The sequence below is a fragment of the Scomber japonicus genome, chromosome 22 (assembly GCF_027409825.1).
Source record: "Scomber japonicus isolate fScoJap1 chromosome 22, fScoJap1.pri, whole genome shotgun sequence".
NCBI lineage: Eukaryota > Metazoa > Chordata > Actinopteri > Scombriformes > Scombridae > Scomber > Scomber japonicus.
The window spans coordinates 26,840,559-26,853,635 of NC_070599.1; the positions used below are offsets into that span (position 1 = coordinate 26,840,559).

Consider the following 13,077-nt stretch of genomic DNA (forward strand, 5'->3'; position numbering starts at 1 on the left):
GCACCACGATGGTTTAGCTCCACAGCTGTAAATGACTCCACACATCTTTAATTTTGTTGAGCGATTCAAAGGTCTGGTACCATGGCCGTAGCTACCATTGAGGACACCGAGGTCATGTCCTCGATATTTATATCTTGAAGTTTTGTTTCATTGTGAAGTGAAAATAGCATCATTGGACCGTCACGTGACACGTACTTGCAGATACGGCTGCCATGTCAAAACGAAAGTAGTCAGCTATAACCAGCGGCGGAGATCCACCGGCCCCGATGTTATGTCCCAACTGGTTTCCAATTTAACTGGTTTCCTTACCAAACAACTCCAGCTGTGTTGCGCTTCTGTCAGCAGATTCGTCACAAATTCACAAATATACAGCATATTACTGGAGATTTTTGAAGTTGCAGTTATATAGTGCTCACTTTCAGAATAAATATTTGCTGCAGTAGATGTTGAACAGCGACTTGAAAATCGCCAGAAACAATACTTTTGTGAATTGGACTTGACCCGATTTTGCAAACTGTTCATTCATTGGATGATTCATTGCCCAGCCCTAGCTATTAGTACAATCATTAACTTTATTTATAACTGTGTTGTGTTTGATTAGGAACTGGAGAGGGGAACCTGGTGGAGGCTGAAGCTCTGCTGGAGCCATACCAACAGAAATACCCAAAAGTAAGTAAAACACAATCTAACCTCTGATAGAAATCTACCATTATTGTGTTGACTGTCTGATGAAATCTATGTTTTTTGTTTGTCTTTTAGGGCTCCATCATTCTCTTCTACTCTGCTCGCATCGCCACGCTGCGCGGGAACTTCGAGAAGGTCTCAAACAAACACACCTTTAGTTCTTCCATCTGTGACTGAACACATTCACAAACACTGAGATCTAACTGTAACTTAAACCCTTAACCCGAAAACCAAATCTCAACCTGAAAACCAGACTATTGAACAAGTGAGAACAAAACAACATGCCTTTACTTTCCAAAAAATGTTTATCAAAAATGCATTCATTGTCCTTACTTTCAAAGAACGTCCCCAATTTCCGAAACGGCCTCAATTACAAAAGGTTCTGATTTGTATTTCACTTTGGAAAAAGCTGCTTGACCTATAAGTAAATAAACGTAACTGTAAAACATCTTGATTTGCCCTGAACTCACAGGTCATGCTCTAAGCACTTTGCTCATAGAGGCTGAGGACAATCTCCCAGGTTTAGATCGGGGGAGGGTGTCAGACATTTCTTAGACTAATAATTATAAAGAGTGTAGGTTGGTTAGCAGCTGTTTTTCGCTGCTTTTAAAGCAACTATCGGGCGTTTAGAGATCCACAGACTTTGGTAGGTAGATATCTCCGTTTGTCTGGTATTGCAAGACTATTGGCGCTTTTCCACTACACAGTTCCAGCACGACTCGACTCGACTCTATAGTACCTGGTACTGGTACTTTTTTAGTACCTGCTCTGCTGAGGTTCCAAGCGAGCCAAGCCGATACTAAATGTGACGTCATCAGACTGCCGGCCTCTGATTGGTCAGAAGAGTTGTTGCTGGAAGAGTCATGAGCCGTCCCACACAAGAATCAAACCCGGCATTTTTAAATACCGGCAACAGCGTTACAGTCATACGGTTTCTCTTCTCTTGCTTTGTGTGAGACAGAAAGCCACATACAGCAGCAAGTACACCATCGCCTCCATGTCCTCCATTGTTTATGTGTTTGTGTCATGTATAAAACGAAGACACTGCAGTATCGCGGAGCCGTTGCTATGACGACCCCGCCTACGTTGAGTAGGTACCTTTTTGTAATGGAGAAGGTCGTTCTTGGAACCGAGCCGAGTAATGCTGGAACTGTGTAGTGGAAAAGCGCCATATCATTTACCAAAACAAATATCTCTTCTTGTCAAAAAGATCTTCACTTAAACGTTTTACCAAGTTTCTCTTTTCTAAAGTCGAAAACAGGAAATGTAACAAAACCTAACCCATCTCTCCTCCGTTCATCTGTCTCTGTGTGGATCTTGTGTTTCAGGCCCTGTCCAGGTACGAGGAGTGCATCAGCAGCCAGCAGGAGTGGAAGCAGATCCACCACCTGTGTTACTGGGAGCTGATGTGGACTCACTCCTACCAGCAGCAGTGGCAGCAGGCGTACAGCTACGCAGACCTGCTGTGCAAGGAGAGCCGCTGGTCCAAGGTCTGCATAACACCCTGATACTCTGATACGTCTGACAATAGATAACTGGAACATTTTGCTACATGCCTTCATAAGACAGGCTTCATCTTGTCCTGGTTTACAAAGATAAGATCAGATATTCCTTTATTAGTCCCACAATGGGGAAATTTGCATTGTCACAGCAGCAAGTGGACAGTAAATAGAATATAAGAGCAGATTTACAAGAATTACAAGAGTAATATTGGTATTAAGTGGTAATATCACAGATATTCTTATTGCATTAGATTAAAGTCACAGACTGTATAAAAGCAATGGACGTCTCGAGGACCTTGGGCAATCAAACTGTCAATCAGGACGTAGCCACGCCCTAATGCATACCCTGCTTTATCGTCACATATAAAATCAGGGAGGCCAAAATGTCCCAAATGAACATCATACTGCATTGAAGAAGGCTTTAAACTAGCGATTGAGACCATAAACACATTTTGAAAACGTTTACTGAGGTTAGAAATCAAGTGAGAAGTTGGTGAATTCTCCATTGACTTGTATAGAGACGGTCGCCCCCTGGTGGCCTTTTGATAGAATGCAGCTCTAAGTTACTTCCTGGTTGGCCTCATTTCAGAGGACCAGAGCTCCCCGTCTGGTTAAAGTGAAATAAATATATATATGAATATTGCACACAGTTGAAATTTTTAGTGTTGTCCGTATACATGAAATACTAATATTGCAGAGCACTGGACATTAAAAGTGCGGAGTGTCCAGGATGAAAACGAGCTACTAGTCACAAATCATTACTGAAACATGACCTTTTTATAAGTCTCAAACATTATTCTACAACAAGCTTTGATCTTTAAAGGGTTTCCTCTGTATGTCCCTTGTCTCTCTGCAGGCTATCTATGTTTACCAGAAGGCAGCCATCCTCAGTATGATGTCAGAGGAGGAAGTGAAGAACACGGGAGAGGACATCACCGAGCTCTTCAGGTCAGTCTTAAATATCACATCTGTTCTCATCTGTCACTGAACATCTGGAGCTACACGGGACAGAATGAGTACAGTGTTAACCCTCCTGTTGTCCTCAGGTCAAGGAAGGAAGAAAGGAAGGAAGGAAGGAAGGAAATGAGTAAGGAGGAAAAGAGGAAGGAAGGAAGGAAATGAGTAAGGAGGAAAAGAGGAAGGAAGGTAGGAAGGAAAGAAGTGAAGAAGGAGGCAGGAAATGAGGAAGGAAGGAATGAAAGGAGTAAGGAGGAAAAGAGGAAGGAAGGAAAGGAGTAAGGAAGGAGGCAGGCAGGGTGGGAGGAAGGAAGGAAGGAAGGAAATGAGGAAAGAAAGAGGGAAGGAGGGGAAGAACAGTAAAAAAGAGATGGGGTCAATTTGACCCGGGAGGACGACCGTCTTTCCTCCCTCCCTCCTTCCTTCCTCCCTTTCTTCCTTTCCTTCCTTCCTTCCTCCCTCCCTTTCTTCCTTCTTCCTCCCTTCCTCCCTTCTTTCCTCCCTTCCTTCCTTCCCTTCTTCCTTCCCTCCTTCCTTCCTCTCGCCTTTCCTTCCTTCTTCCTCCCTTCCTTCCTTCCTTGACTCAAGGACGACAGGAGGGTTAAACATATCGTTTTTGTCTTTTATGCAAGAGGAACATTATCAATATCTCTCGCTTTTCCTTCCTTCCTTTTTCCTCCCTTCCTTCCTTCCTTCCTTCCTTCTTCCCTTCCTTCCTTCCTTGACTCAAGGACAAAAGGAGGGTTAAACATATCAAGGAACATTATCAATATCTCCTCCACAGTCGCCATGTTTGTTTCTGAGTTTGTTGTTGTCATAACCTTTTGACTCTGTGCTGCCCCCTGGTGGATGTATTGGTTAACATCCATGCCAATGTAAAGGAAGCATGGAAGTATGTGAGCAGTGACGATGACATTGTTTGAAAAGGACGTACGTTGAGCATAAATGGGCCTTTAGGGTCACAGTGTAAGTCCAGTGTGTAGTTATAGATGTGTGTATTTGTGTATTTGTGTGTATTTGTGTGTGCAGGCAGGTGGAGGGGCTGAAGCAACGGCTGGCAGGGAAGTCCATCCCAACGGAGAAATTCGCAGTGAGGAAGTCGAGACGCTACAAAGCTGCTAACCCAATTCCCCTGATCATCCCTGCACTGGTACACACACACACACACACACACACACACACACACACACACACACACACACACACTAACACACCTGTACACACCTCTGCACCTACCACACACTAACACACCTCTGCACCACACACACACTAACACACTTCTGCACCACACACACACCTCTGCACCACACACACCTGTACACACCTCTGCACCACACACACACCTCTGCACCACACACACACCTCTGCACCACACACACCTGTACACACCTCTGCACACACACACCTGTACACACCTCTGCACCACACACACCTGTACACACCTCTGCACACACACTAACACACCTCTGCACACACACTAACACACCTCTGCACACACACACCTGTACACACCTCTGCACCACACACACCTGTACACACCTCTGCACCACACACACCTGTACACACCTCTACACCACACACACACTAACACACCTCTGCACCACACACACCTGTACACACCTCTGCACACACACACCTGTACACACCTCTGCACCACACACACACTAACACACCTCTGCACCACACACACACACTAACACACCTCTGCACACACACACACCTGTACACACCTCTGCACCACACACACACTAACACACCTCTGCACCACACACACCTGTACACACCTCTGCACACACACACCTGTACACACCTCTGCACCACACACACACCTGTACACACCTCTGCACACACACTAACACACCTCTGCACCACACACACCTGTACACACCTCTGCACACACACTAACACACCTCTGCACCACACACACACTAACACACAACTCTGCACCACACACACACTAACACACAACTCTGCACCACACACACCTGTACACACCTCTGCACACACACACTAACACACCTCTGCACCACACACACACCTGTACACACCTCTGCACACACACACTAACACACCTCTGCACCACACACACACTAACACACAACTCTGCACCACACACACCTGTACACACCTCTGCACACACACACTAACACACCTCTGCACCACACACACACCTGTACACACCTCTGCACACACACACTAACACACCTCTGCACCACACACACACTAACACACCTCTGCACACACACACTAACACACCTCTGCACCACACACACCTGTACACACCTCTGCACACACACACTAACACACCTCTGCACCACACACACCTGTACACACCTCTGCACACACACACCTGTACACACCTCTGCACCACACACACACCTGTACACACCTCTGCACACACACTAACACACCTCTGCACCACACACACCTGTACACACCTCTGCACACACACTAACACACCTCTGCACCACACACACACTAACACACAACTCTGCACCACACACACACTAACACACAACTCTGCACCACACACACACCTGTACACACCTCTGCACACACACACTAACACACCTCTGCACCACACACACACCTGTACACACCTCTGCACACACACACTAACACACCTCTGCACCACACACACACTAACACACCTCTGCACACACACACTAACACACCTCTGCACCACACACACCTGTACACACCTCTGCACACACACACTAACACACCTCTGCACCACACACACACCTGTACACACCTCTGCACACACACACTAACACACCTCTGCACCACACACACACTAACACACCTCTGCACCACACACACACCTGTACACACCTCTGCACACACACACACTAACACACCTCTGCACACACACACACTAACACACCTCTGCACCACACACACCTGTACACACCTCTGCACCACACACACTAACACACCTCTGCACACACACACACACTAACACACCTCTGCACACACACACCTGTACACACATCTGCACACACACACCTGTAGAAACAAGCATACTCTGATTAGGTTAGTATTTAGAGGTAGTAATCACTGATTTTCTCTCTCTGTAGGAGATGATGTACGTTTGGAACGGTTTCACCATCGTCGGGAAGCGAGCCGACTGTACAGAGTCCCTGCTGGTTACCATAGAGACGGCTGAGGAGCAGCTCCGCAACGACCCCAGTGAGTTTCTTAACCGCTTTAAAAGCCGAGGAGGAAAGAAATATAGCTCAAGGCCTGAAGAGAAAAATCTCTCAGATGTGATAATCCACATAAGAACTCTCCAGTAAACTCTACAAGCAGCAGCAGTGATGAGCAGCTTTGAGGGGGGGGGGGGGGGGGAAGGAAGGAAGGGAGGAAAGGAGGAAGGAAGTATGGAAGGAGGAGGGAGGAAAAGAGGAAGGAAGAAAGGAAGGAAGGAAGGAAGTATGGAAGGAGGAGGGAGGAAAAGAGGAAGGAAGTAAGGAGAGAAGGAATGAAAGAAGGAGGGAAGGAAAGAATGAAGGAAGGAGGAGGGAGGAAAAGAGGAAGGAAGTAAGGAGAGAAGGAATGAGAGAAGGAATGAAAGAAGGAAGGAAGGAAAGAATGAAGGAAGGAAGTATGGAAGGAGGAGGGAGGAAAAGAGGAAGGAAGTAACGAGAGAAGGAAGGGAGGAAGGAAGTGAAGAAAGAAGTGAGGGAGCAAAGAAAGAGGGAAGGAGGTGAATAACGCCATCTCTTTCTTCGTCCTTCTCTCTCAGACCCGTCAGAGTTTCATCCAGACGACAGCTGTCTGGTCCAGATGTTGAAGGGACTCTGTCTGAAACACCTGGGCCGGTTACTGCAGGCCGAGCTGTGCTTCACTCAGGTCCTGTCCAGGTAAACCAGTAACACACCAACACACTCAGGTCCTGTCCAGGTAAACCAGTAACACACCAACACACTCAGGTCCTGTCCAGGTAAACCAGTAACACACCAACACACTCAGGTCCTGTCCAGGTAAACCAGTAACACACCAACACACTCAGGTCCTGTCCAGGTAAACCAGTAACACACCAACACACTCAGGTCCTGTCCAGGTAAACCAGTAACACCCCAACACACTCAGGTCCTGTCCAGGTAAACCAGTAACACACCAACACACTCAGGTCCTGTCCAGGTAAACCAGTAACACACCAACACACTCAGGTCCTGTCCAGGTAAACCAGTAACACACCAACACACTCAGGTCCTGTCCAGGTAAACCAGTAACACACCAACACACTCAGGTCCTGTCCAGGTAAACCAGTAACACACCAACACACTCAGGTCCTGTCCAGGTAAACCAGTAACACACCAACACACTCAGGTCCTGTCCAGGTAAACCATCAACACCCCAACACCCCAACACACTCAGATCCTGTCCAGGTAAACCAGTAACACACCAACACACTCAGGTCCTGTCCAGGTAAACCAGTAACACACCAACACACTCAGGTCCTGTCCAGGTAAACCAGTAACACCCCAACACACTCAGGTCCTGTCCAGGTAAAACCATCAACACCCCAACACACTCACTTCCTGTCCAGGTAAACCAGTAACACACCAACACACTCAGGTCCTGTCCAGGTAAACCAGTAACACCCCAACACACTCACTTCCTGTCCAGGTAAACCAGTAACACACCAACACACTCAGGTCCTGTCCAGGTAAACCAGTAACACACCAACACACTCAGGTCCTGTCCAGGTAAACCAGTAACACCCCAACACACTCAGGTCCTGTCCAGGTAAACCAGTAACACACCAACACACTCAGGTCCTGTCCAGGTAAACCAGTAACACACCAACACACTCAGGTCCTGTCCAGGTAAACCATCAACACCCCAACACACTCACTTCCTGTCCAGGTAAACCAGTAACACCCCAACACACTCAGGTCCTGTCCAGGTAAACCAGTAACACACCAACACACTCAGGTCCTGTCCAGGTAAACCAGTAACACACCAACACACTCAGGTCCTGTCCAGGTAAACCAGTAACACACCAACACACTCAGGTCCTGTCCAGGTAAACCAGTAACACACCAACACACTCAGGTCCTGTCCAGGTAAACCAGTAACACACCAACACACTCAGGTCCTGTCCAGGTAAACCAGTAACACACCAACACACTCAGGTCCTGTCCAGGTAAACCAGTAACACACCAACACACTCAGGTCCTGTCCAGGTAAACCAACACATCCGAGTACTTGTGGAGCTTTTCCACTACACAGTTCCAGCACTACTCGACTCGACTCGGTTCCAAGAACGACCTTTTCCATTACAAAAAGGTACCTACCCAACGTGGACGGGGTCGTCATAGCAACGGCTCCACAAAACTGTCGTGACTTCATTTTATACGCGACACAAACACATAACCAATGGAGGACATGGAGGCGATGGTGTACTTGCTGCTGTATGAGGCTTTCTGTCACACTTCCTTCCTTCCTTCCTTCCTTCCTTCCTTCCTTCCTTCCTTCCTTCCTTCCTTCCTTCCTTCCTTCCTTCCTGTGTCTTTCTGTCTCATACAAAGCAAGAGAAGAGAAACCGAATCTCTGTAACGCTGTTGCCGGTATTTAAAAATGCCGGCTTTGATTCTTGTGTGGGACGGCTCATGACTCTTCTAGTGACTCTCTGACCAATCAGAGGCCGGCAGTCTGTTGACGTCACATTTAGTATCGGCTCGGCTCGCTTGGAACCTCAGCAGAGCAGGTACTAAAAAAGTACCAGGTACCAGATACTATCCCTAGTGGAGACGCAGTCGAGTCGTGCTGGCACTGTGCTGTGGAAAAGCTCCATTAGTCTGGCTCTTCTTCTTCTTCTTCTTCTTGTGACAGAGATGTGATGGATTTCCTCTCCTCTGTGTGTCTGTTTGCTTTCAGTGAGAGTCGGATCCGATACGATCACTACTTGATTCCCTTCACCACGTATGAGTTGGGTCTGCTGTATAAACTACAGGGAGACTTCACCAAGGCCACCACGTACATCGAAAACGCCAAGTAAGTTGTCTTCATATCAATTTATAGATTATACCTCAAAACATACCGAACATAAGACTCTAGATACATTTATACACCTTCATATACTTTATACACCTCTATATACCTTCATATCTGTTTATACACCTTTAGATACTTTTTTGACCTCTTTACACCCTTATGTACTATATATACCAAACGGAGCAGTACCACTGGGAACCATGGGGGGGCAGTGTTGCTGTCACTACTCCATACGTAGCTCTAGTGCAAGGGCTCCAATGCGGCCCACTTCCTTCCTTCCTTCCTTCCTCTCTTCCTTCCTCTCTTCCTTCCATCTGTCCTTGCTCCCTTTGTTTCTTCCATCTTTCTTTCCTGTCTTCTTTTCCTTCTTTCCTTCCTTCCTTCCTTTTTCCCGAGGTCAGATATGTGTTTGACTGTTTTCCCTGAATGGGGTAGAGGCAACTGGAGTCAGAGGTTTGATATAGTGTTGGATGGAGGACAAAGGTCCTGAGTGAGGTCCAAGCAATGTTTTGTCCAGTAGACTAAACTCTGTATATTGTAGATGTATTGGATCTGCCCATATAGGGGCATGGCTCAACCTTGGGCATTATCTGTGTGGTTTAAAGTCTATCCCCGGAGGAGAGAAACCTTTTCAATACAAGACATCCTGGACTCCTGTCTACTCTCTCCATTGATGTATGGGCTGCATAATTAAAATCACTATCACTTGTGTGTCTTTTTATGCCTATATTCACTCCTCTATACCTCTTTAAACTTTTACACAAGTGTTCACCTCCTCAGATCAGCTTTATTCACCTCTGTGTTCTGGATCTCTAACTAACCCTGAGCAGCTGTCCAGTCTGTGTGTGTTTCTGTCTGTAACGTTGGTATTTCCCTAAAAGGGGGGGGGGGGGGGGGTACACGCATTAGTCTCCAAATAGCTTCAGATTTTCTTGGACTCCATTGAAAGGAATGAAGTGAACAAAGTCAGGCTTTCATACCACACATACTTCAGAACAGAGACTATTTAAAACTAGACTGAGCGTCTCTGAGAGGGGGGGAAGCTAAGTTTAGTGATAATACCCTGACTGATTTCTCGTGTTTCTCATCAGGACAAACTACAAGGACTACTCCATGGAGTCCAGACTGCACTTCAGGATCCACGCGGCCCTCAACAGCCTCAAAGGATCACCTGTTGGCACCCCATAATACTCCATGAACCGAGTCAGGACTGCTGCTGGAAACAAACGCCTGACGATAGAAGAGGCTTCGATGTGTTTCGGTCCCATCTGGACGTACCACTTGTTTCAGTTAAGCCGAGCGAACCTTTGATTTCCTTTTTTTCCTTTATTTATATTTGCAATAGTGACAGATGAGATTATTTAAACTTGTACCTCTTAAAGCAGGGGTGTCAAACATGCGGCTCGTGGGCCAGAACCGGCCCGCCAAAGGGGTGCGATCCGGCCCCACTTTCCTTTCTGTGTTCTTTTCCTTCCTTCCATCTGTCCTTCCTACTTTTCTTCCTTCTGTCCTTCCTTCCATCTCTCCTTCCTCCCTACCTTCCTTTTTTCCTTTCTTCGTTCCTTTCCTTCCTCCCTACCTTCCTTCCTCCCTTTCTTCCTTCCTTTCTTCCTTCCATCTGTCCTTCCTCCCTTTCTTCCTTCCTCCGTTTCCTCCATCTGTCCTTCCTTCCTTCCTGTTTTCCTTTCTTCGTTCGTTCCTCAATTTCTTCCACCTGTCCTTCCTTCATCCTTCATCCTTTCCTCCCTCCCTCCTTACTCCTTTCCTTCCTTCCTTCTGTCTGTCCTTCCTACCTTTCTTCCCTCTTTCCTTTTGTCTCTCTTTCCTTCCTTCATCACCCTCCATCTTTTTAATGATCCGGCCCACATGAGATCAAATTGGTCTGTATGTGGCCCTTGAATGAAGATGAGTTTGACACCTCTGCATTAATCAAACAAGCAACGGGCTTCATCACCATACAATCAATAATCAATCAATCAATAATCAATCAATCAATCAATAATCAATCGATCACCGAACGGCTTCTTTACTGTCGGTAAGAGTTTCAGTTTCAGTCTAAAGGCTCGTTGACTGTTTCATAGCAGAAGTCATTTTTGGGAACTTCTTGCATTCAGGTAGAAGCGGGACAGAAAGAAAGAAAGAAACTGGGAAGCAGCTAAAATAAACTCTTCTAAGATAAAATATAAAGTTAAAGAAGGTTTCTTTTTTTTAAGAAACCAAGAAAAAAAACACTCCAAATTTAGTTTTTATTGCCTCTTTTTTCACGTTTCTGTCGCTAAAATATGGAAGCTTTATGACGTCTGATCAAATCTAATGATTAAAACTCCCAAGTAACAAAATACCACAACTAATAATGAATGTCGTCCTCCCGGGTCAAATTGACCCGTCTGTTTTGACTGTTCCTTCCTTCCTTCCTTCCTTCCTTCCTTCCTTCCTTCCTTCCTTCCATCTGTCCTTTCTGTCTCCTTCTCTCTTTCTTTCCTTCTTTTCTCTTACCTCCCTTTCTTCTTTCCTTCTTTCCTCCCTCCCTCCTACCTTCTTTCTTCCCTCCCTCCTACCTTCCTTCCTTACTTACTTCTTTCTTCCTTCCGTCCTTCCTCCCTTCCTTCTTTCCTTTTCCTCCCTTCCTTCCCTCCTTCCTTCCTTCCTTCCTTCCTCCATCCCCCTTTCTTCCTTCTGTCGTTCCTTCCTTCCTTCCTTCCTTCCTTCTTTCCTTCCTTCCCTTTGTCCTTTCTGTCTCCTTCTCTCTTTCTTTCCTCCCTTTCTTCTTTCCTCCCTCCCTCCCTCCCTCCCTCCTTTCCTTCCTTCCTTCCTCCCTGCCTTCTTTCTTTTACTCCCTCCCTCCCTCCCTCCCTCCCTCCCTCCCTCCCTCTCTCCCTCCTTTCCTTCCTTCTTCCTCCCTTCCTTCCTTGACTCGAACACAACAGGAGGGTTAAGATTCAACATTAAATAATAAATATCCAGTTTGCATCCTGTAGACGAACATGGCAGCAATAAATAACGACGGTCTGCATCAAATAATGAAAAAGCAACGTACAGGCCCTTAAGATAATAAAAGGATGCCGTTGTATTTAATATATATGGAGGGTTTTTATTTAACTTTGTCTTATTTAACGACTGAATTTGTGTTATTCTACCTCTATAGTCATTATTTGATGGTCGGCCTGGTCGGTTTGACCCTTTTCTATTTTATAGTGATCTTTTTTTTTAGTATATTTGTTAATTGATGTTCCTCTTTTCTTTATTAGACATGGATATTTATTATTTAATGGTTGGATTTTGCCTTTTTTCTGCTGTGAATATTCAGTATTTGTTGTATTTGAATAGTTTGAGTTTTAATTATTAGACTGTGACGATTCATCGGACGTTAAAAAGCTTCCATACTGACTCCAACCAATCAATTCCTGGTCTTAATAACCCTTAAACAGGCAACGTGCACCACCAGGAGATACGGACTCTTTAAGCTCCGTCACCTCGTGTCCTCCCTACATGGCGTCGCACCGGAAGTCCCTGTATTCCTAGATACGGACTCTTTAACAGCCTGTTAGGAGCAGGATTGGTTAAGGTTGATAGTTCAGTAGTATGTGCCTTGTATTGATAGAACTGGATTGGTAGAATTGAAGCTTGTTGTAGGTCTATACTTTGATATAAATGGTACAAAATCAGTTTAGAAACTAGTATTAATGACCAGGGAAGGCAAGAATGTACCACTTCATTCAGTTATCTACCATTATGACCATTTTAATACATTAATAGGGGGCAATGAATCCTTTTTGGACATACAACTCATGAACTTCCAAGTATATTAAAAAACATATATTTGTGGAAATGCTTTACTTCAGTGCAAATGAGATAACTAGTGACATCATGTAATGTTTCACTCCTGCCTGTTTAAGGGTTAAACTCACAACTCACAGTAAAACATTTA

General features: G+C 45.7%; 1 protein-coding gene across 1 annotated transcript in view; it reads left to right on the plus strand.

The window, feature by feature from the left end:
• LOC128384074 (tetratricopeptide repeat protein 39B) overlaps window positions 1–10,344 on the plus strand; it is a 35,043-nt gene extending 24,699 nt beyond the window's left edge. Inside the window, exons 11-19 of the mRNA XM_053343655.1 lie at window positions 602–669; window positions 760–819; window positions 2,013–2,174; window positions 3,043–3,134; window positions 4,173–4,293; window positions 6,224–6,335; window positions 6,892–7,009; window positions 9,033–9,149; window positions 10,241–10,344. Coding sequence (XP_053199630.1) covers window positions 602–669; window positions 760–819; window positions 2,013–2,174; window positions 3,043–3,134; window positions 4,173–4,293; window positions 6,224–6,335; window positions 6,892–7,009; window positions 9,033–9,149; window positions 10,241–10,337 — 947 coding nt within the window. The 3' untranslated portion in view covers window positions 10,338–10,344. The remainder of the gene's footprint in view (window positions 1–601; window positions 670–759; window positions 820–2,012; window positions 2,175–3,042; window positions 3,135–4,172; window positions 4,294–6,223; window positions 6,336–6,891; window positions 7,010–9,032; window positions 9,150–10,240) is intronic.
• Window positions 10,345–13,077: the final 2,733 nt, after the last annotated feature.